At 41.5% G+C, this 24,374-nt stretch overlaps 1 protein-coding gene and 2 long non-coding RNA genes across 3 annotated transcripts; 2 read left to right on the top strand and 1 right to left on the bottom strand.

The window, feature by feature from the left end:
• The first annotated feature begins 839 nt into the window (after nucleotides 1-839).
• On the top strand, nucleotides 840-1,584 carry LOC122760739 (E3 SUMO-protein ligase ZBED1-like). The gene is made up of 3 exons (XM_044015904.1): nucleotides 840-977; nucleotides 1,122-1,230; nucleotides 1,327-1,584. Exons 1-3 carry the CDS (start codon nucleotides 909-911, stop codon nucleotides 1,572-1,574), a joined length of 426 nt encoding a protein of 141 aa, XP_043871839.1. The 5' UTR covers nucleotides 840-908; the 3' UTR covers nucleotides 1,575-1,584.
• Nucleotides 1,585-20,268: 18,684 nt separating this feature from the next.
• LOC122760743 lies at nucleotides 20,269-21,010 on the bottom strand. Its single transcript, XR_006358481.1, has 3 exons — nucleotides 20,818-21,010; nucleotides 20,379-20,673; nucleotides 20,269-20,298 (listed from the first exon to the last, which is right to left on the bottom strand). It is a non-coding gene; the product is annotated as an uncharacterized LOC122760743 (long non-coding RNA).
• Nucleotides 21,011-22,645: 1,635 nt separating this feature from the next.
• On the top strand, nucleotides 22,646-23,315 carry LOC122760740. Its single transcript, XR_006358478.1, has 3 exons — nucleotides 22,646-22,709; nucleotides 22,854-22,961; nucleotides 23,058-23,315. It is a non-coding gene; the product is annotated as an uncharacterized LOC122760740 (long non-coding RNA).
• The last annotated feature ends 1,059 nt before the right edge of the window (nucleotides 23,316-24,374 follow it).

The following is a 24,374-nucleotide window of genomic DNA, read 5'->3' on the forward strand; positions in this document are numbered from 1 at the left end:
CCATCAGCTGAGGCGTCAGTGAGACGCTGCCGTCAAGCCTGGAGGAGGGCTCGACAAACTCTCCTCAAGATGTCGACTCGCTGCCAGAGACAGGCCAACAGACAGAGACACCAGGGACCTTCCTTCCGTGTGGGCCAGAGAGTCTGGTTGGTCACCAAGAATCTGCCCTTAAAGACCGAGTCGAAGAAGTTCAATCCTCGCTACATTGGGCCTTTTCGTATCACGCAAAGGATAAATGCAGTTGTGTTGACGCTGACCAGTCAAGCCTTGCTTGCTTATGTTCAAACTCTTTTAGTTGAGAATTTAAGTTGACGTTCGTTCAGAGTGCACAATAAACTGTGGAACTTTCACAAAATCCTCTCTGTCTGCATTTGTGATCAGAAACCCCAGTTGTGACACATCTGTGTGATCTTTAAACTTTAAACATGAAAAGTTACTAAAAGTTCCAAGCTACCTTACAAGGTGTGGCTGCGGCAGCACAGTGCATTTGCATGATCACTATGAAATGCAAAACTCCTATTTCCTACATATAACAAGTGATATCATATTAAAATCTATGAAAAAATCCTTCTTGGTGTCATGACCTACACTCAAGAGGTTTTGTATGAATTTTTTATCTAGTAATAAATTGGTCTCTGGTATATTCAGAAGTGATGTCAGTCTGACACTGAAGCTCCAATCCTTGCTTCAAACTTGAAGTTACATTCTCTTTGAACCACTGCTTCAACGCTTGCTTTGCAACAGAGCAGTGACTGCTTCATACATAACGGTTGCACGATAGCTTCATATCGCAAGATGAGTCGTTGACACAACACGAGAGGCACCCGACACACATGTGGGTTTGTTGTCGGAGTTGTTGTGTGCATTGTTGCTGTTATCATCATCATCACTGCTTTTGGTTGTTCAACATGGAGCCAAACAGGAAGAGAAGCCGTTCTCAAATGTGGGAACACTTTGAGCTGATCAGTCCTAATAAGGTGAGTACTTTATTACTAAACAAGCAACTTAAACAGTAGCAAGCTAGCAGTTTGTAAGTTAGGTACAGTTGCATGTGTGGTGATTTAAGTGATTTCTATGACCTGACCGTTTGTTTTCTTGTTTGATCATTACTGTTCATACAGGTCCAGTGCTTGCATTGTTCCATGCAATTGGTGTATAATAACAATACATCCTCGATGCTTAGGCACTACAGTGCTAAGCATGAAAACAAGCAGGAGAACACTGTTCATGGTAGGTTATGTTTATCTACGGAACTGTACACACCACTAAAAATGTTACAGTAACATGATGTCAGATAACAGTTTTATTTGTTTGATTCTGTCTTAGTGGACCGAAAGCAGGACCTGGATGATCCAGGCTTCAAAGAGTTTGTGGGAAAGCTTGACCCCACATACACTCTGCCTTCCAGACAGGCTCTGAAGAAGATGGTGGGGGAGAAATATGAGGAGGAGAAGGCCAAAGCCAAGGCTCAACTGCAGAGCGTGGAGGCAGTGAGTCTGACCTCTGACATGTGGACCTCCACGAATATGGATGCATATCTGGCAGTAACTTGTCATTGTGTGCTGACATTCTAACTTAATAAAGATTAATACCAACAATAAAATAGAGTCAAATAATACCACTTTCAAATGTGGACTATTAAATATAAGGTCTCTCTCCTCAAAATCTGTTTTAATAAATGATCTTATTTCTGACAATTGTATTGATTTATTCTGTGTAACTGAAACTTGGTTACATGAAGACGATAACGTCAGTCTAAATGAGTCAACTCCACCCACTCATGCTAATACCCATATTCCTAGAAGCTCAGGCCGAGGAGGAAGAGTAGCAGCCATTTTTAATACTAGATTATTAATCAATCCCAAGACCAAACCAGGATATTCATCGTTCGAAAGCCTTATTCTTAATCTATCTCATCCTAGTTGTAAATCAATTCAATTCAATTCAATTTTATTTGTATAGCACCAAATCATAATATACATTATCTCAAGGCACTGTACATAGACAACATCAAGGAGAGCAGAGAACCCCAACAGTTCACACAATGAGCAAGCACTAGGCATCAGTGGAGAGAAAAAACTCCCTCTTAACAGGAAGAAATCTCTGACAGAACCAGGCTCAGAGATGTGCGGTCATCTGCCTCGACCGGTTGGGGTGAAAGGAAAAATGGGGGACAGTGGAGAGGTGGGGGACAGAAAATGGGGGGAGAGAAAGGACAAGAGGGAGATGAGGGAGATTCAGAAGAGAGAGAGGGAGACCAGCAGCAGATACACAACAACTGTATCAGGTTACAAGTTTATACAGTTACTGATATCGACTTTTTAATTGCAAAATAATAATAATGGTGACGATGAGCGTAGCCTCGGAAACTGGATCTTGATGCTGCAACCTGCATGATGAGAATACAGAAAGAGAGAGAGGGAAGGAAGGAAAGACACAAACTAGGGAGAGAAAGAGACAAGGGTAATGACATATTCATAATCAAGTCATAATCAAATCCTGAGTGTGAGAGAGTGAATGTGCGTGTACCACAGGAAAATCCCCCAGCAGTTTAGTTCTATAGCAGCATAACTAAGAGATGGTCCAGGTTTCCCTGAACCAGCTCTAACTATAAGCTTTATCAAAAAGGAAAGTTTTAAGTCTAACTTTAAATACAGAGAGAGGCTCCGCCTCCCAAACTATCATTGGCAGCTGGTTCCACAGGAGAGGAGCTTAACTAAAGGCTCTGCCTCCCATTCTACTCTTACAGACTCTGGGAACCACAAGTAAACTTGTATTTTGTGACCTAAGTGGTCTATTAGGGTGATAGGGTAAGACTAGGTCTTTCAGGTATGAAGGGGCCTGACCATTAAGTGCTTTGTACGTGAGGAGGAGGATTTTAAATTTAATTCTAAACTGTACGGGGAGCCAGTGTAGAGAAGCTAACACTGGAGTTATATGGTCTCTCTTTCTAGCTCCTGTCAGAACTTGTGCTGCAGCATTTTGAATTAACTGAAGGATTCTAACAGACTTGTTAGAACATCCTGCTAATAAGGAGTTGCAGTAATCTAATCTAGATGTAACAAAAGCATGAACTAGTTTTTCAGCATTCTGTAAAGACAGAATGTTTCTAATTTTCATAATGTTCCGCAGGTGGAAGAAGGCTGTTCTGGAAATTAGTTTTATGTGTGAATCAAAAGACATTTCCTGGTCAAAAGTAACTCCAAGGTTCCTCACAGTGGAACTGGAAGCCAGGGTGATGTCATCTAAAGTGACAATGTGAGAAAGTTTTTCTCTGAGGTGTTTAGGGCCGAGTATAATGACCTCAGTTTTTTCTGAGTTTAAAAGTAGAAAGTTACAGGTCATCCAGGACTTAATGTCTCTGAGACATTCCTGGAGTTGAACAACCTGATTTATTTAATCCGGCCTCATCGATAGATATAGCTGTGTGTCATCTGCATAACAATGAAAGTGTATGTTATGCTTTCTAATAATGTTCCCTAGAGGAAGCATATATAAGGTAAAAAGTATAGGCCCAAGCACTGAGCCTTGTGGAACTCCACAATTAACTTTTGTTTGTAGTGAGGCTTTATCATTAACGTGAATAAACTGGAATCTATCAGATAAGTATGATTTAAACCAGCAGAGGGCAGCACCTGTGATACCAAGAGTCTGCTCCAATCTCTGCAGTAGAATATCATGATCAATGGTGTCAAATGCAGCACTTAGATCTAACAGGACAAGTAAAGAAACTAGACCATTATCTGACACCAAGAGAAGATCATTACTAACTTCAACTAGTGCTGTTTCTGTGCTATGGTTTAATCTAAAACCTGACTGAAAATCTTCAAACAGGCCATTAAGGCGCAAATATTCACATAATTGATTGGCAACTGCCTTTTCTAAGATTTTAGAGACAAAGGGAAGATTAGATATAGGTCGGTAATTAGCTAAAATATCTGGGTCAAGGGTCGCTTTTTTTAGAAGGGGTTTAATAACTGCTACTTTAAACGTTTGGGGCACATATCCAGTTAATAAGGATAGATTAATTTGAGTTAATATAGAGTTGTTAATTAAAGGAAACACATCTTTAAACAGTTTGGTGGGGATAGGATCTAACTGACAGGTTGATGGCTTAGATGATGACACTAATGATGTTAACTCAGGGAGATCTATAGGGGAGAAACTGTCTAACTCTGCACCTGGTGCTTCTAAAGCTCTTGTGCTAGAAGATGAGTCAGTCCAAATATGAGTAATATTCTCTAATTGATGTTATTTTATTCACAAAAAAGTTCATAAAGTCATCACTGCTCAGTGTTAAAGGAATAGATGGTTCAGTCGAGCTGTGGCTCTGTGTCAGCCTGGCTACAGTGCTGAAAAGAAATATATGATTATTCTTATTTTCTTCAATTAGAGAAGAATAATAGGCAACTCTAGCTTTGTGTAGGGCTTTTTTGTAAGCTACAAAACCATCTTTCCAGGCTATATGAAGTTCCTCTAGGTTACTGGAACGCCATTTTCTTTCTAATCAACGTAACGCCTGTTTAAGAGCACGAGTATTGGAGTTAAACCATGGTGCTCGTCTCATCTGATTCACCACTTTCTTTTTCAGAGGGGCAACACAATCTAATGTAGTACGCAGTGAGGCTGCTGTACTATCAACAAGGTTATCTATGAGGGTGGGAGTAAAATCACAAAAGGTACCTTCAGATGTACTGACATATGGCACCGTGTTAAATAAAAGTTGCACTGTCTCTTTGAATGTATTAATATTATTGTCAGACAGGCACCGGCTGTAGCTGTATTTCTTATTTATGTTATTGTAGTTCATTATTGTACAATTAAATGTGAGTAAATAATGATCAGTAAGGAGAGGGTTTTTAGGAACTATGTTTAAGTTATCAATATCAATACCATAAGTTAAAACAAGGTCGAGGGTGTGATTAAGGCAATGAGTTGGTTTATTAACGTGTTGAATAAAACCTATTGATACCAACAGCGAGTTAAATGCGCAGCTAAGACTATCACGGTCAACATCTACATGGATGTTGAAATCGCCTACAATTATGATTTGATCTGTTTTAAGCACCAACTCAGATAAGAACTCAGAGAACTCTGATAGGAACTCTGAATAAGGTACAGGTGGACGATAAACTGTGACTATTATAATTGGTTTCTGTGATTTACAACTAGGATGAGATAGATTAAGAATAAGGCAACCTTCTCAGTCTGGCATCTTATTAAAGACAGAGTGGCTTTGGATTGGACAGCAGTCCACAATCAGGAACTAAAGTGGGATAATGCAAACTGTGGGGAAAAAGCTAAGGCCCTAAACAAAGAAAGCAAAAACAAAGAGAAATACACAAACAAGTACAATCTCATATGATTATGTACCTGTTATTATTTGTTTTTTGATGTAAATATGCAACAGACAGTTGTGTCTCTCATGATTTCTGTTTGATCACCGTCAAAAAGATGAAAGTAAAGACCCAACTAATGTACTTTTCCTTTTTTAAGGTGTTTGGGTCTCTGTTTAGTATTTCTGACATATTTTCAAGTACTTCAAATTTGAAAGTATATATATGAAATTTGTACAGATCATCTGTGTGATCTTTAAACTTTAAACATGAAAAGTTTCTAAAAGTTCCAAGCTACCTTACAGGGTGTGTCTGTGGAACAGCAGTGAATTTGCATGATCACTATGAAACGCACAACTTAGACTTCCTACATATCACAAGTGAAATTGTATCAAACATCTCTTGGTGACATATAATCCAATTCATGTATGAAGCACATACATAAAAAACAACAGTTGACCATAGTGCTGTACAATAGTCATTAAGTAATTGATGTAAGCAGAGGTAGAGCTACCTGTTAAGCATTTCTGCCTGAAGCACCTCCGACGGTGCTGTTTGGCTGGCTGCAGGGTTGTCAGCCAAGAGCCATCCTTCATAGATGTTTCGCTCCTTCAATCTAGGAACATCTCAGGGTGTTGGAGCAGTGAGAGGGACTGTAGAACCTGATAACGTAATAAATCCCTGATAATGTAATAAAAATTTGCACCTGAGTCCATTGAAAATGTAATAAAACCTGATAATGCAATAACTTAGTCTTCATTTTGCAGGTCCTGATAATGTAATAATTCCCCAATATTGTAATAATTTAACAGCAGACCACCCGTTACTTGGGTTCAAGTGGTGATACTGTGTAAGCAACACAAGCTCGAGAGCTCTACCAACAGGACAAAGTTGAACAAGCATGTATGTACATTAACTTTTGACTTGTTAATCTGTTTTTCACAAACGATGTATCACTGGAACCCTTGGGCCAAGCATTTCAGAACGTTATGTGGCTACATTGTTATTAGCTATAGCTCAGTATTGTTGTTTTAAAATGCAAATGTTACGCACATCAAAACTTGTGTTCGATCAGATGATCGTATAATAAGCTGTAACAGGAGCATGTGAGCATCTGCTATTAACATGAATAATAAACCAACCGAATGTGCAGGGCCGCTGTTAAGCTTTTGGGGGCCCTAAGCATAATTGGTCATGGGTGCAGTGACTCTGCTGATGTGCTTATAATGTGTGAATGACACAGCTTTGTGTATGAAGTATTGATCTGAATGTTATTGATCAAAAACATTTAATATTACAACTAAAAGTAGCCTCCTGACAAAAATGGACTATGCAACAATGGGTTAGGGTTGTATTTACTGCAACTGCACTGCAAAACTGTTATTTCAAAAAGAAAAGAAACAACAACTAAAACAGATGATGGAAATATGACTACACTAGTGTAAGGACAAGAAATGATAACAGAATAAGCCTTCCTATATATTTTTCAAGTTATTTCATTTAAAATGTTAAGAGGTCAAGACATTGATGGAAAGCTTAGAAATCACACTTTCAGAATCTGTAAATAACTCAAGATGTCCCTTGGCCCACTTGTTGCTGGTTTTGCCAAGGTTGGGCACATTGGCCTCAAATGAAAAAAACTGTTTTTTAACAGAGTTGAACTGTTGGTCAAGTTTCAACTTTGGTTTTGGAGATGAAGGGACAATCAAAACAACAATAATACACGAGGTGTGAAAAGAAAGGCAACAGGGGCAATAGGGACATCAAAACATAAGAGCTTCTTTATTTAAAATTAAAGATTGTTACTATTGAAGTTCAAAAAAGTTCCAACCTAAAGTGCTGGTCTCTAAACAGAAAAAAGAACCACGTCATTGCACAAGAAAACTCCATACACACAACCAAGGAGGGAAAACACCACAGCAAACCAAATACCCCCAAAACACCCTTATTTCCACAGAAAGGAGTACAAACACCATCAAGGTCTCATAAAGCTGCACCACCTGAGCTCACATTTTTTTATATATATTTCATATTATATTTAGACTGTACTTTGCATGCCTCTTATGTTTCTATTTTGTAACATATTCTTGGAGCTGCTGAACTGTGAATTTCTCTGTGAGATAATTAAAGTATCTACCTATCTATCTATCTATCTATCTATCAATCTAAAGGCTGAGTGAGGTTTTTCACCCTCTTTTTATTGCCTCCACTGATGACCAACTCAAGACTCCTGTGCACAGGAGGTGGAGAGTGAAAACAGACAGACCCACACAGATACACCAAGCAAGCACTAGGGTTGTAACAGTAATTTTTGAAATGAAAGCCATAAGACGTATTTCTGCCTGAAAACGAGTCTATTTTAAGCTTCATCGGTCTGACAACAGTATGACCCCTGTGCACCTGAAAGTGATAACCTTTGTACACCGAAAGTTAGACCAGCTCAGACACATACACACATGAACTAACACCTTTATTTAGGCATGCTCTGACTGACACAAGTCAGTGCATGGTATTGTATTTGCTTGATACGTATACTCTGCACTTCACTGTCGTGAATTTCTGCCACCACAAACTGCAGTTGTTTTATAATTTTGAACAAGACTTTAGAAATACGTCACTGGACTCAAGCTAAATATTAGCCAGCTGACAAAATTAGGGCTTTTTCTATTGTTAAACCTTGCAGTAATGCATTGTGTAAAATTGTGGTCAAAAACCCTTGAGTGACTGTAAAAGATCTGCAGTAAGACTTGGTGGCTTTTCCCACAGTAAGGCAAATACTAAACACTTAAGGGCTTCCTGCCCAAATTCCAAGACACCACTATTGACCCCAAAACACAAGGAAAGACGCCTCCACTGCTTAAAACTATATAAATAAGCCAAAGTGTAACAGGTGTTGGCTGGACCCAATTGCAGCCCAAACAAGCAGGTTTACTTTAACAGTCTTTATTTGACACCAAATCAAATGAAGCAGCAGAGTATAGCAGGAGGGTACGGCAGGATTTGAGCCCAGGACTTCCAGGTGCCAGGCGAGCAGGTTAGCAGAGGGCCACAGGGCAGGCAAGAAGTCTGTAACTCGTGAGCAGGTACAGGCTGAGTGCCACTCAGCCGCAGGCAGACGAATATCAGGAAACCGGCAGGCAGAACTTGTAGTCAGGGACAGAAGGCAGGTGGGTTTACCAAGGCCGAGGCATGAAGCAAAGGTCAGGGGCAGATCAGGTTGATACCAGGTAAGCAGTCCGGGAAGGATCGCTGGAGAGTCAGACATGAGGGCGAAGACAATCTGGCAAAGAGTGAGTGGAGAGGAGCTGTATATATGCTGGCTTGATTGGAGATGATGAGCAGGTGACAGCAGCAGGTGGAAGCAGTTAGCTGATGAGGGGTGTGGCAGAGCAGCAGAGCAGGAGGGGCGTAGCGCAGACTGTGACACAAAGAGGTTTTGTGATTAAGTTCTGTGGAGTGATGAAACAAAACTGGATCTGTTCAGGGCCAATGGATCAGCAGTATGGTCTGGAGGAGAATAATGAAGCTTGGCAGTGGCACAGTGATGCTCTGGGGCTTCTTCACTTGGATTAGGGTTAGGGGACAGATGGATTCAATCAAGTATCAGGCAATCCCGGGAGAAAATGTCATGCTGTCTATGAGGAAGCTGAAGCTTGGGCGTCATTGGATCTTCCAACCAGACAATAATCCCAAACATAGTCCACCAAGGCTTGATTTCAGAAGAAGTCCTGGGGTGGAGTGGCTCAGTGGTTAAGACCAGTACCCTATGTGCGAAAAACATCATGGTCGCAATGGTCGCAAGTTCGATTCCACCCCTCGCTGACTGTACTCAATTCCATTGTAAGTCGCTTTGCATAAAAGCGTCTGCTAAATGACATGTAATGTAAAGATACCATGGAACTGACCATCACTGTCGTCTGACTTGAACTCCATTGAAAGTCTCTGGTAGGATTTGAAAAAGGTGGTTGCAGCACGCAAACCCAAGAATATTAGTGAACTGGAGGCCATTGCCCATGAGTGATTAGGTTAAGATTCCTCAGGAACGCTGCCAGAAGCTGGTGTCTTACACTATGTATTATGTTTGCAGCAGGTCATAACAGTAAAGGAAATTGAATGTGGCATTTTGTGTTGAACTTGAAGAAACCATTTGTAATATTAGTTGTGATAAGCTATTTAAATTTTTTTTGTTTGATGTGTTTATTGCAAACAGCTGTTAGTTTGTACATTTGCCAATACACCTAATTTGTAGCGGAATTAATAATTTTGTCAGTGGAGTGCATATATATATATATATATATATATATATATATATATATATATATATATATATATATATATGCACTCCACCCACAAGACCATCTGACACTTTTCAAGATGTGTATTGGTAGATTGAGGTAGATGAGTCATCTTTGAACTGGAAAGTTGTGGGTTCAATTCCCGGCTCTGTTCGTCTACATGGGCAAGGAACTTAACCCCACTGTGCCGGCACTGTGTGAATGGGTATGAAAGAGTGAGTGAATGGGTGAATAGCAAAACTGTAGTGTAAAGTAGCCAGAATTCATCAAGACTAGAAAAGCTCTGTCAGTTTGTGTGTCTATGTTTCCGCACTTGCCAATATGACCAACAGAGGCTTGTTGCGTGAATCAGGTGAAGTCTGCCATCTCTGATTGCCTTGTTGTCTCTAATACATGTGAGTTAGTTGGAGTTTTGATCTTCTTGTTGCAGTATTTCTGTCAACTCTATGTGATACAAAGTATTTCCCCATAAGTTGGTCTTTGTTTATTCTGTGTAAGAGGCTTTCCTGTCACTGGTGAGAGCTGATACAAATATTCAGCAGCTATGATGAAGACTTTGCCAAAGGTGGAAATATCACTGCATTGTTTATTTTGTTGTAGTCTACCCAAGTTTATGATCTACCATGGAAATGACCAAGAACCAGTATTTCAATGTTATTTGGTCACACATATTGTAATCACTGGTTTTCTGTAAGCATCCTGTGAAGGTTCCATGTTATGTAAACCTTCTTGACATCCTTCAAATTTATTGCCCTATGTTTCGTCTTTTCCATGCTCCGACACACCAATTACATGTCTGTAAAGAATTGTCAATATCAAAACAACATTGACTAACAAACATGTTTTTTAAATGGTAAGTTACCCTTAAGCAACAGGAAGAAATCTACAAGTCCATTTGCTACTGATTCAATAACTTTGGGTTAATTTGTGTCATTTCATTTCTTTTCTTTCCCCATCAGGTGCTGTTTTGTATTCTTTTCAGGCTTCAGTAAAATAATGTAACTCTTTGGAGCGAACAGGCAGAATAATAAGCCAAAGCTGGAGGCCAAGATGGCAAATGACTCAACTGCATCTGCATAATTTCCCGGGGAGCTGATATAAGCAGGGATGAATGCTAGCCACACAGCACAGAAGATCAGCATGCTGAATGTGATGAACTTGGCCTCGTTGAAGTTTCCCGGCAACTTTCGAGCCAGAAAAGCCAATACAAAGCACAGACAGGCCTGTAATCCAATATATCCAAGAACACACCAGAAAGCCAGGCTAGAGCCCACACTACACTCCAGTATGATCTTTGAATGTTCATATTGTGTATTTCTGGATGGAAACGGGGGAGAATCAATGAGCCAGGCAGCACAGATAACCACCTGAACCAGAGTACAGCTGGAGATAATGGTCCTCTGCTGCTTAGGCCCCAGCCACTTCATGATGTTGTGCCCTGGCCTGGTGGCAGTGAATGCAGCCAGTACCACCAGGGTCTTCCCCAGGATGCAGGAAATACACAGTGAAAATGTGATGCTAAAGGCAGTGTGGCGCAGCATGCAGGACCAATATGTTGGCTTTCCAATGAAAAGCAGACAACACAGGAAACATAGAGTCAGTGCAAACAGTATGAAGAAACTGAGCTCAGAGTTATTCACACGGACAATGGCTGTGTGTCTGTGACAGAAGAAGACTCCACAGACAGCCAGAGTGAAGCAGGCGCCCACCACAGACATCACTGTCAGGGCTATTCCCAATGAATCAAAGGTCAAGTACTCCACTTTCTTGGAGATGCAGGCTGTTCTGTCATTGTTTGACCAGAAGTCCTCAGGACAAGTTGCACAATCTACTGAGTCTAAAGGGCAGAAAATGTCAGTATTGCATTACTTGTGTACTGTAATTGTAAGAATGTATTTGCTTTGACTTTTTATTGTTCAGCTCAAACTCACTTGTCTGATTGCTAATTTTACCACTGTCACATGGTACACAGTCAAAGCAGCAGATAGGCTCCCCACGACGGACAGCCTTCCGGGAGCCTGGAAGACAACTGGCACTGCATACAGACACTGGCACCTAGAGTGGAAAGACCATGTGCTGATATTGGTCAACTTTATTGGTTAATCTATTGACAGGTGGAAAATACCTCAAAACCACTCGAAAATAAAGTATTTGTACACAGTGTTTTGAGTTGTATGTTGGTTATATATATTTGCTCTGCAGATGTCAATCTCGTTTACAGGTATGCCAGTAGTCAGCAAACAACCTTTTGATGGTCACATGGTTACAAGCTGTACACTGAGGACTGGTGTCCTGCCCATAAGCTGTTCCATAACCTGTGGTTCTGTTAAATATATTTAGCTGTAGATCTATGAGAGCTCTTTCAGAAGCATTTAATGTCATGAAGAATGATTAATTCATTGTCTACCACTATATTTTGCACAAGAGGGTCACGGGGAGCCAGAGCCAATCCCGATCCGTGAGGAAAACAACAGTGGATGGTAGGTCACCAAACACATCACAGGTGGGCTTTGAATCTCCGTTGTGTATGAAAACAAATGACCCTGTATCAGATCCAGTCAGTTCTGTCCACCTGACTTACCTCCATCTCAACCTACAGAACTTCAACAGTTGGCATCTGATGAAGGTAAAAACACAGTGTGAGCAGCTTGCCTCACTCTGATGTCCTGCCCACATTATCCTGTCCTCCTGGATCAACAGCTCCTCTCCAACAGCCTTGGTTCCATTAAACAAACCCACATTGACAAATTCAATGTTTCCTTCTGTGCCTCTCTGCCAGTTGATGATATCATAATAGGGTACAGAGTCGCCCTTGGCATCAAAGTCCACCTCCTCATCACCAATCTGAAAGTTCACTTCCTGGAGGTAGTGTTGAAGCTTTAAAATTAGGAAATGCACAACATGAAACACTGAATTGCCCTAAACAAGGTTTTCAGTCTTCAGAGTTTTGAGGATTAAGGCCCCTAAAAATCCACAGCCTAAATTTGTATAGCAGTAGAAATGTAACATAATGTTAAAGTGAACACATCACATGGAAATGAAAACATGTTGACCCACATTGCTACGTATATCAATGTCAATATTGATCAGAAATAATTGTAATCATCTTTTTGTTCGTAAGTGACAAGTCCAGTGCTGTGTTTACAATCGAACAATGAACCATTTAAAAATATTCATAAACATACCATTCAAGATTCAAATATATTTTGATTTTTTAGAACACAGAAAATATGTCTGTCATATGTACAGTATGTTACCTAACTTTGGTAAATGTGCCCACCACGAGTTAACCAGTAACAAGTAAGCCCAGCGCAAATCGAGTAAACAAAGAAAAACATGTTTTTTTCAAAAAGTCAGAGATTTTCATTTTGTACAGAATATGCAAGTTAAAATTTCAAAGAAGCCACACAATGTTTCAAATCACAGTATTGGTGGTCTTCAAACCATGTCTTCAAACGATAGGGTACATCACAGCCACTGCACTTGGCTTTTATGTAACCTACTTACTTCCTGCTCCCTATGTGTGGTGGCTAGCATAGAAGTCGCTCCCCTCAGACGTCTTCAACTGAGTGCAGAGCTGAATGATTCAGACTTATCGACTTCATTGGGTTTTCAAGTGGGCACCCCACTTAACCAGTGATTTGTCAACTAGCCCACTACACCTCAATGGGGCTTGACAGCAGAACCAGCATCCTGGAACTGTTCCCTCAGCCATTCAGGACTTCACCACTCAGCTCTGACCCCCGCCCCCTCTGCCAGCCTGATTAGCCACTGGTCGCTCCTCTTTAACCATAGTCATCTGGATGCTGTCTCTGCTTTGATATTTTGATCACCAGGTTCTTGTGGGTTGCCCCTTTAACCCAAAGCATCCCCAATGCTCTCCAAAGTGACCCGGGAACCCCCTGCAACCCACCTCCACCGGTAGATTCCAGGCTCTCCAACCCCTGTGCTGGCTCTCAGAGATGATACTTCCCCAGCTTGCATACATGTGCCTCCTCAATCCTTTCCTCCCAGGGAACCGTCAGCTCTATTAGGGCCACCTGCCTCATGGCTTTGGACCAGAGCACAATATCTGGTCGCAGCCCAAATCTCCTTCTGTGCTATCCCTTTCCGGTCCTTTGCCCTCGCCTCCTTCCAGTGTGCTTGGGTGATGACTCCCAGGCCCAGCCTCCCCTGGGTAACTGTGCCCATGATGTCTCCATGTTGTAAGTGCTCCTGCACTTCCCTCAGAGCTCCACTGGCCTTTCACTTCCGCCCCGTCTTCACCACAATGTTAGCCTTCGCACAGCCTGATCATCACTGTTGCACAACATCATGGCCAACCAGACTTTGACTGTCTTTAATTCCTCCACGACTGATGTAATTGGCAATTGCAGTTTGCTCCCGGAGCTGTATAGCCCTATAGAGCAAAAGCTTTTGGGGACAGACAGCCACCTACTGAGGAAGTTATTGATTTTCCAAAACCTTGTCACTCCGGCAGTTTGCCCCGCCCCCTCCTCTGCCGGCCTGCCGGTCCTGATTACACACACCTGCTGACAATTAAGCCATGTGGACTTTAAAAACTCTCTGTTTCCCACAGAGATCTGTCTTGTGTTTTGTTTACAAGTGCCAATAAAGACAATTAAAAGGTCTCTGCGTCTGAGTCCTCTCTGATCCGTCTTGTCAAGCCTCCACTGTTGTCAAGGGGGCCTCGTACACAAGCAGTGGCCACAGGAGCCTTGGAAGGATGCCATGTTGGTAGCCCCATACCTTGAACTTGCCGGGCAGGCCACTCTTCTCCAGGGCTTTCCGCCATTCTTCTGCTTGGTTGAGCATCTCCTTCACACTCGCGCTATCAGTCAGGTCGGCTCTGTACCACCTTCCTAAGCTTTTTACCGGCTTCTCTGTGACTGTTGGGATGGTGTCTTCACTGATCTTAAACCAGAAGTGGTCCTGGACACGGCCTCGCTTCAGGACCAAGCTTCTCGATTTCGAGGGTTTGAACACCATCCTAGCTGCTGTCGTGAGCTCTACCAAATCTTCCAATATCCATCAGCCCTCCGGGACCGACCTTGCTGTGATTGTCAAGTCGTCCATAAAGGCCCCGACTGGGACCTGTTGGATGCCACTTGACAGCACAGAATGTTATGTAGCTAGATTGTTATTAGCTAGCTCAGTATTGTGGTTTAAAAATGCAAATGTTACGAACATCGAAATGAGTTCTATTATAAGCTGTAACAGGAGCATGTGAGTATCTGCTATTAATATGAATAACAAACCAACCTGATGTTATTGAATAATGTGAATGACACAGCTTTGTGTATGAAGTATTGGCTGTGCTAATTATTTAGGGACTAGGTGACAGTTAGCACATCATCATCATCACCTCATTCAGCAACCGACTGATCCATCCACAACATAGAGCCACTTAAACTTATTTTATTTCATTTGATATTAGAAAAATGTATCTATCTTTGATCTTTCTAAGTATATTACCTTTCTTCTGATACACACTAAACCAGGCCAGTTAGAGACAAGGACCTGGAGCCATGTCAGCTCTACAGGACTGCTTTGAATGCACAGTTTGGGACATATTCAAGGAAGCAGCCACCTACAACGGTTCAACTTACCTAGATGAGTACACATCAACTGTGACTAGCTACATCAGCAAGTGCATAGAGGATGTCACCACTCTTAAGACCATCACCATATGCCCCAATCAGAAACCATGATTGGGGCTGCAGAGGTGAGGATGCTGCTGAAAGCCATGCTTATAGGTCGGGGAATGAAGCATCTATGAGAAAAGAAAGAGCTGAGTTGTTCTGCGCCATAACAACCCCAAACGCACTCACGCTCAGAAAGTCCGCAACCACTTCACCGACATCAACAACATGCGGTGCCTATGGCAGGACATACAAGTTGTCACATACTGCAGGCCTGCTCCACCCTCCTGTGATGGTGAAGGCTCCCTACCTGAGGCACTGAACCAGTTCTACGCTAGGTTTGAGGAGAAGAATGACACAGTCCTCCTCCTAATGACCTGGTACCCTGCCTGTCTAACCATGAAGTGAGGAAGGCTCTGCTCAGAGTCAACCCACGGAAAGCTGCTGGACCAGACCGATGCCATCACCACCGCCATCCACCTGGCCCTCCCATACTGGGACAGAAAGGACACCTACATCAGAATGTAGGTGTTTTTCGACTTTAGTTCAGCATTTAACACCATAATCCCCTAGCAGCTGTTAAGGAAACTGACTGAGCTCAGCTTAAACACCACCCTCTGCAACTGGATCCTAGACTTCCTGGTAGGATGACCCCAGGCAGTCAGGATAGGGGACAGGAAACTCCAGCACAACTGTGCTGAACACTGGAGCCTGTCAAGGCTGCATGCTCAGCTGTTCACACTCCTTATCCACGACTGTGAGGCAACGCACAGCTCAAACCAAGTCATCTAGTTTGCGGACGATACGACCATGGTGGGTTTGATCAGCCGCGAACAGGCCCTGTACAGGATGTGGCACAGCTCTGCGACTGCGAACAACCTGTCCCTGAACATGGAAAAAGCTAAAGAACTGGTCATTGACTTCAGATGGTCTCCACGCACAAACATTCCACTGTGCATCAACAACCTTCCCATAGAGACTGTCCAGAGTACAAAGTTTCTGATCATACTTATCACGGACAATCTCACATGGACTCTGAAAACCACACACATCACTAAGAAAGCCCAGCAGCATCTGTACTTTCTGTGACCACTAGGACTGTGAGGAGATCTCGCGGTCACCTATGAAGCTTTGCAGGGCTGCTTCAAACTAACAGACTGGGAGTTGCTCTGAGATTCGCATGTAGAGGACCTTGATGATCTCATGGACTGCATAACCGGGTACACCAACATTTGTGTGGACAGTGTTGTTCCTACAGTGACTGTACACTGTTTGCCCAATAACGAGCGGTGGGTCACCAGAGACATCAAGGTCTGCTGAATGAGAAGAAGAGGGCCTTCAGAAATGGGGACAGGGAGCAGATGAGGCATGTTCAGAGGGAGCTTAAGGAGAGGATCCAACAGGGTAAAGACAGCTACAGGAGGAAGCTGGAGCACAAACTCCATGAAGAAGGTGTGTCACAGCACCTCCAATGACTACAGACTGCTGGCACTGACATCCCACCTGATGAAGTCCCTGGAGTGGCTGGTCCTGTCACATTTTCAGCCCCTGGTCAACTCATCGCTGTACCCTCTTCAGTTTGCCTACCAGCTGAAACTAAGAGTGGAGGGCGCCATCATCTTCCTGCTCAACTGTACTTGCGCTCACCTGGACACACCGGGAAGCACTGTGAGAATCATGATCTTTGACTTCTCCAGTGCGTTCAATACCATCCCACGGTGGAGTAAGCTGATGGCCATGCAGGTGGACCCTCCCCTGGTTTCATGGATTACTATTACACTACACTACATACTATGTAGTATAAGATTATTTGTTTTGTCAGCAGGCTGAGGGCAGCAGATGCCAAAAAGATCATCAGGAAGGCTGGCTCCGTCCTGGGGGTCCAACTGGACTCTTTGTTGGTGGTGTCTGCACTACACCACAGTAGTATAGTATAATAGTATTCATTATTATTATGATATTTTTAGTAGAGTTAGTAGGTTAATAATTGTGTTTATTGTGTGTTTGTATGCTACCAAATTTACACCAAAACAATACAATTTACTGCTTTTTTAGATAAAAAATGCCCCTTAGCCTACTTGTTCCTGTTTTTTCCATGGCTGGGCACAAATAGGAGATAGTTATCATAGAATCCCACCTACAATACTTCCAAGGCCCACCTTTGGGCTTTGACCCACTGTGTGTAATGGTAAAGAAATAGTGGATTATACAGTACCTGCCAAGGGTGTATGTTGTTGCTCTGAGCACATGAGTTGTTCTGGAAAGGCCCCCTCCCTGGCTGACAGAGAAGGAGCTTGTGCAGGGAATGAGCAATGGCATATACAGCTTTATAGACATTATAGGCGACACTAAGGCTGGATGTATTCATGTAGGCTGAGTGCTGTTCCAGCAGAGACTCCTGCCCTGAGCAGGGTGGCATCTGGGTGACCGAGGATGGAAAAGGACTGCAACCATACAGAGACTCCCACAGCTCATGCACCAGCACATTGTCAGGATATCTCTTAGGGTTTACTGACTGCAGGAAGTCACCCAGTGTGGGGATATGACCTTTTCTGATGCCAAACCCAATGGTTCCTCCCATGTAAGGGTAATACTCTTTCCCTGAAAGGACTGATGACATGACCAAGGCTTCACTCGCCACCCACTGGATTCCAGTGATGTTCTGAGTCATGTAGTCTCTCATGAAAGGTGTCATCAACAAATCGCCTAAAAATACCACCACCACTTTTGCAGTAGAGCTACGCATCACCTTTACAGAGGGTCAGATAATATAGATGACAGGGTTTTACAAGGAGACAAAAACAAAACTCAGTGACATTAAGAAAAACCCAGATGTACACAATGAAAAACAACTAGTATGTCTATAGATCTTAGTATAATTTGATATTTCAAACCTCAACAACAGAGGAATTTCAGTAACTCCATCTGCCGCTGATATTTTTATTTCTTTTGAATATCAATATGTGTTGTTCAGTCAGGTTTTATTTGGTGTACTTTTTCCTTGTGTATTTTTGATTAGGTCGTTTTTTAATGTCGTGTGTGTGTAAAGGGCTATGTTGAGCTGTGTCAAACAAACATTTCTGTCACCACTTGGTGTTGGACATATAAAGTTTATATTCCATTCTATTCTATTCTGTTCTGTTGTACTCATTTTGAAGAAAATACTTTTTTGCCAAAGTCAGATCATGTTTTTGTTTACATGATTCATCATTTCCTGGTGTTCTTTAGTACTAACATTGCCTCTTGACTTCACACATTTTTCTGCTCTGCCCCAATAGTTCCACCTGTGATATTATTCATCTTCCTCGTGTTATGAGCTCTTCATTTTCTGGACATTGTCTCATGTTTTACAATTCTGATCCCTTTGTCGATTTTTTGATTGAAAGCACATTTACTCACCTATGTGGACTTAGTTAAGTGATGTTCTAAGGAAAGGTTTATTGATACATGGTTACAGAGTTACAATTCACGTCATGACTCTCTCTTTCTGGATCTAATATGGGCCTGATGAGATAAATGGATGAAAGTGAGAAAAAGATACAGTTTTCTTCTAGAGTGTCTAAATATAATGACCACAGTAGGTCCACGAATAGGAGCTGTAATGGGTCCATCTGTTAATATGTGTTAGCAGCACAAATGTGTCTTTAACAGAAACTCATTAACACTATACAAATATACACATTTATAGCATCAAATCACCACTCTACCCACCCCTTAGAGTTCCAGAGGCAGTTATTATTTTATCTTGTGATAAGAACACATTAACTGGACAATGGTGGATCAGTGTTAGAGTGAATTGTCTTTCAACTGAAAGGTTGAGGAGTTGATTACTGGCTCCATGAGTCTACATGCTGATGTTTCTTTGGGCAAGACACTTAACCTCACATTACTGTGCCAGCAGTGTGTGAATGGGTTTGAAAGAAGTGTGATAAAAAATGTGCTCCACATACATGCAATATATAGATGTTTGATTTTATGTGAATGGGTGAATGACAAAAACTGTAGTGTAAAGCAGCTTTGAGTGGTCTTCAACACCAGAAAAGCTCTCTATAAATACAGACCACTTAACATTTAAAGGTAGAAGTCAACAGTGCCTACAGTGTTTTCATACCTTCATGATCCTTAGTCCCATCTTGCGAGTGTAGAGCAGAGGAATAATTTCTTGGTACGCTACACATACTTTGGTGTCCTGTAATTCTCTCAATAAACCTTTTGCAGCAAAGCGGCCATAATCATGGTCTCCTCGCAGCAGCCCCACCCAAGTCCAGTTAAGGTGAACCAGCAGCTGTGCAATGGCTTTCACCTGGGCTCAACAGAAAAAGAAAATCAACTCACTCAGATTCATATCACAGACATTAAAAACGTTCATAATTGAAAAGCAATATCTTCATAAATGATTTGGTGTTGTGCCCTGTTATAACATGTTTGTATTCTGTAAATGATAAAGCATGGAAGTTTGGCAAAACAAAGAAATATTGATGTGTTATTGAATAGGGACACAACATATAAGCATTGTTCCATCTTAATAAAATGTAAGCAGTGCTGTATATGTAAGACTCTCAAACAAGCATAACAACATCAGACATCAACAAGCATAGGATTATACAAAACAACAAAAAATAAATAAAAAATAAGGATTATAACAAAGGATTATCAACCGCAATTATTATAATGACCAAACCTGAAATTAACATGAACATAATATAAGAAAGAGGAAAACTTATATGCTTTCTCTCTCTCTCTCTCTCTCTCTCTCTCTAAGCTATATATACTTATATTTAAATCCATTTCTTAGTGTTTGAAGATTTGCCTCTTTTTTATTCATAGTTTAAATTTGACAGTTTAAAGCTTTAAAGGTAGTTGTAATAATTATTTCTGATGACGGAGTAGTAGAGCTTTGACTGAAAACAGTAACTGACCACATGTTTTACATTTTACCTGGTAGTCATCACTAGGAATTACTCTGAAGAAGGTTGGATATTTTTGTCTGTCTGACAAACATGCACATGAAGAAGCGTAGCTGATCTGTGTAAAAGTAGAGTGCAGTGTTACTGAGAAAAGAACATTTTTGTGTTGACTGACATAAATAACAGTCACCATGTTACCATGGGGATCCTGAATGTTTGCAGGATTCTTGACACAACAATAGACTCAGCGGATCCAGTAGCCCCAATCACAGCGAGGATTGATGAGGCATTTGTGCACATAGAAGAGTTTTCCTCACTCACTCCATTCAGCATTGATAAAACAGCTCTCTTTCCTGTCAGTGGATGTGCACAAGAATCAAAGATTCTGTAGCCCAGTGTCTGATTAGGCAACAGCACTGGATTCTGGTTTATCTCCTCCACTGCCAGTCTCATAGTCTGAGCCCACCGGAAAACTCTGGGATTCAATTTGTGGCTGATACAGATGAATGTAGTGTGTTAATTTAAAAACTCTAATGATTATAAACACATTCAGTCCATTTTATATTTATAAGAATGCAAAATTAGATAATTCACAGGAAAAAATAAGTCAAATCCTCCCACTGTCTATGAAACTCACGCATTGCAATTTATCGGTGGTGGTCTGTAGGTGCCGTTGAGGTCTCGCAATTTCAGGCTAAAATGAATGGGGAAAATCCCACCGATGACATAGTTACCCTGGACCACAAAGTCTGGCTGGAAGCGGTTTAGAAGAGTGCACTTTGAGGCTGCTGGTGAAGCTGCAGTGGTGATGCTGGAAAGTGAGCTATCAGTTAAAGTGAGGACACTGACAGCAAAGTAAAGCAAAGAAAATAAAGCAAGTGAAGTCATAATGTTTATCTGTGCTGAGGGGAGAATGAGAGGGACAGACCAAAAGATAAGGCACTTTATAATGTAGTATTACACCTTCGCAGTCTGGCATCTTATTAATGACAGAGTGGCTTTGGATTGGACAGTCATCAACAATCAGGAACTAAAGTGGGTTCATGCAAAGTATGGGGAAAAAGCTAAGGCCCTAACCAAAGAAAAAACAAAGAGAAATACACAGACAAATACAGTCTCATATAATTATGACCTGTTATTGTTTATTTTTTGATGTAAAGAGGCAACAGACAGTTGTGTCTCTCATGATTTCTGTTTGATCACTGTCAAAAAGATGAAAGTAAAGACTCAAGTATGTTTGTAATTTTGTGCTAATATGATTCCATGGTGCGCTGCACAAACTGAAGTGTCACTACAATGGCAAATGGTACAAGGTTTCATTTACAGTACATGCATGAAACTTGGCAGGGTGATCAGACCAAGAACTAGACAAAGATCAAGTCACCTACTGAGTTTAACTCCTTCTAAAGACTTGTACGAACATCTTGTCAGACCTGAGACTCCACTCTAGCTCTGCCACCAGATGGAGACATTCTGCGCATCCAAGACTCAACCAAGTTGCAATCAAGCCAGAATGAATTCACCTGCTGCCCATGTGACACTAGGAGGAGCATTTAAGCAGAGTAGAGACTCTCCCTCTGTGTTCAGACATGATCAACTGTTGGCGTGGACCTACCTCCTGCATTGGGGACCTCACTCTCTGGGAGATTCTATTTGGAACTAACCTCCTGTGGATTACTTGTTTTGTTACCTGTTTTGGGAACTTTTGAGAGTCCTTTTCCTGTAACTCCTTTGGTTGAGATAGTGACTCTTTAAGTTTTTGTTTGTTGAATGCTCAAACACTTTTGGTTGAGACACTGACTCGTCAAGCCTTGCTTGCTTATGATCAAACTCTTTTAGTTGAGAATTTAAGTTGACGTTCGTTCAGAGTGCACAATAAACTGTGGAACTTTCACAAAATCCTCTCTGTCTGCATTTGTGCTCAGAAACCCCTGTTGTGACACATCTGTGTGATCTTTAAACTTTAAACATGAAAAGTTACTAAAAGTTCCAAGCTACCTTACAAGGTGTGGCTGCGGCAGCACAGTGAATTTGCATGATCACTATGAAATGCAAAAGTCCTATTTCATACATATAACAAGTGATATCATATTAAAATCTATGAAAAAATCCTTCTTGGTGTCATGACCTACACTCAAGAGGTTTTGTATGAATTTTGTATCTAGTAATAAATTGGTCTCTGGTATATTCAGTAGTGATGTCAGTCTGACACTGAAGCTCCAATCCTTGCTTCAAACTTGAAGTTACATTCTCTTTGAACCACTGCTTCAAAGCTTGCTTTGCAACAGAGCAGTGACTGCTTCATACATAACGGTTGCACAATAGCTTCATATCGCAAGATGAGTCGTTGACACAACACGAGAGGCACCCGACACACCCAACAACATGTGGGTTTGTTGTCGGAGTTGTTGTGTGCATCGTTGCTGTTATCATAATCATCACTGCTTTTGGTTGTTCAACATGGAGCCAAACAGGAAGAGAAGCCGTTCTCAAATGTGGGAACACTTTGAGCTGATCAGTCCTAATAAGGTGAGTACTTTATTACTAAACAAGCAACTTAAACAGTAGCAAGCTAGCAGTTTGTAAGTTAGGTACAGTTGCATGTGTGGTGATTTAAGTGATTTCTATGACCTGACCGTTTGTTTTCTTGTTTGATCATTACTGTTCATACAGGTCCAGTGCTTGCATTGTTCCATGCAATTGGTGTATAATAACAATACATCCTCGATGCTTAGGCATACAGTGCTAAGCATGAAAACAAGCAGGAGAACACTGTTCATGGTAGGTTATGTTTATCTACGGAACTGTACACACCACTAAAAATGTTACAGTAACATGATGTCAGATAACAGTTTTATTTGTTTGATTCTGTCTTAGTGGACCGAAAGCAGGACCTGGATGATCCAGGCTTCAAAGAGTTTGTGGGAAAGCTTGACCCCACATACACTCTGCCTTCCAGACAGGCTCTGAAGAAGATGGTGGGGGAGAAATATGAGGAGGAGAAGGCCAAAGCCAAGGCTCAACTGCAGAGCGTGGAGGCAGTGAGTCTGACCTCTGACATGTGGACCTCCACGAATATGGATGCATATCTGGCAGTAACTTGTCATTGTGTGCTGACATTCTAACTTAATAAAGATTAATACCAACAATAAAATAGAGTCAAATAATACCACTTTCAAATGTGGACTATTAAATATAAGGTCTCTCTCCTCAAAATCTGTTTTAATAAATGATCTTATTTCTGACAATTGTATTGATTTATTCTGTGTAACTGAAACTTGGTTACATGAAGACGATAACGTCAGTCTAAATGAGTCAACTCCACCCACTCATGCTAATACCCATATTCCTAGAAGCTCAGGCCGAGGAGGAAGAGTAGCAGCCATTTTTAATACTAGATTATTAATCAATCCCAAGACCAAACCAGGATATTCATCGTTCGAAAGCCTTATTCTTAATCTATCTCATCCTAGTTGTAAATCAATTCAATTCAATTCAATTTTATTTGTATAGCACCAAATCATAATATACATTATCTCAAGGCACTGTACATAGACAACATCAAAGAGAGCAGAGAACCCCAACAGTTCACACAATGAGCAAGCACTAGGCATCAGTGGAGAGAAAAAACTCCCTCTTAACAGGAAGAAATCTCTGACAGAACCAGGCTCAGAGATGTGCGGTCATCTGCCTCGACCGGTTGGGGTGAAAGGAAAAATGGGGGACAGTGGAGAGGTGGGGGACAGAAAATGGGGGGAGAGAAAGGACAAGAGGGAGATGAGGGAGAGACAGAAGAGAGAGAGGGAGACCAGCAGCAGATACACAACAACTGTATCAGGTTACAAGTTTATACAGTTACTGATACCGACTTTTTAATTGCAAAATAATAATAATGGTGACGATGAGCGTAGCCTCGGAAACTGGATCTTGATGCTGCAACCTGCATGATGAGAATACAGAAAGAGAGAGAGGGAAGGAAGGAAAGACACAAACTAGGGAGAGAAAGAGACAAGGGTAATGACATATAAAAAGTCATAATCAAATCCTGAGTGTGAGAGAGTGAATGTGCGTGTACCACAGGAAAATCCCCCAGCAGTTTAGTTCTATAGCAGCATAACTAAGAGATGGTTCAGGTTTCCCTGAACCAGCTCTAACTATAAGCTTTATCAAAAAGGAAAGTTTTAAGTCTAACTT

The sequence above is a fragment of the Solea senegalensis genome, unplaced genomic scaffold, assembly GCF_019176455.1.
Source record: "Solea senegalensis isolate Sse05_10M unplaced genomic scaffold, IFAPA_SoseM_1 scf7180000014020, whole genome shotgun sequence".
In the NCBI taxonomy this organism is placed as follows: domain Eukaryota; kingdom Metazoa; phylum Chordata; class Actinopteri; order Pleuronectiformes; family Soleidae; genus Solea; species Solea senegalensis.

Coding starts and splice junctions, on each gene's coding strand:
- LOC122760739 (XM_044015904.1), top strand. CDS start 909: ATGGAGCCAAACAGGAAGAGAAGCCGTTCTCAAATGTGGGAACACTTT. Junction 978..1,121: donor AGCTGATCAGTCCTAATAAG/GTGAGTACTTTA, acceptor CTGTTCATACAG/GTCCAGTGCTTGCATTGTTC. Junction 1,231..1,326: donor GCAGGAGAACACTGTTCATG/GTAGGTTATGTT, acceptor ATTCTGTCTTAG/TGGACCGAAAGCAGGACCTG.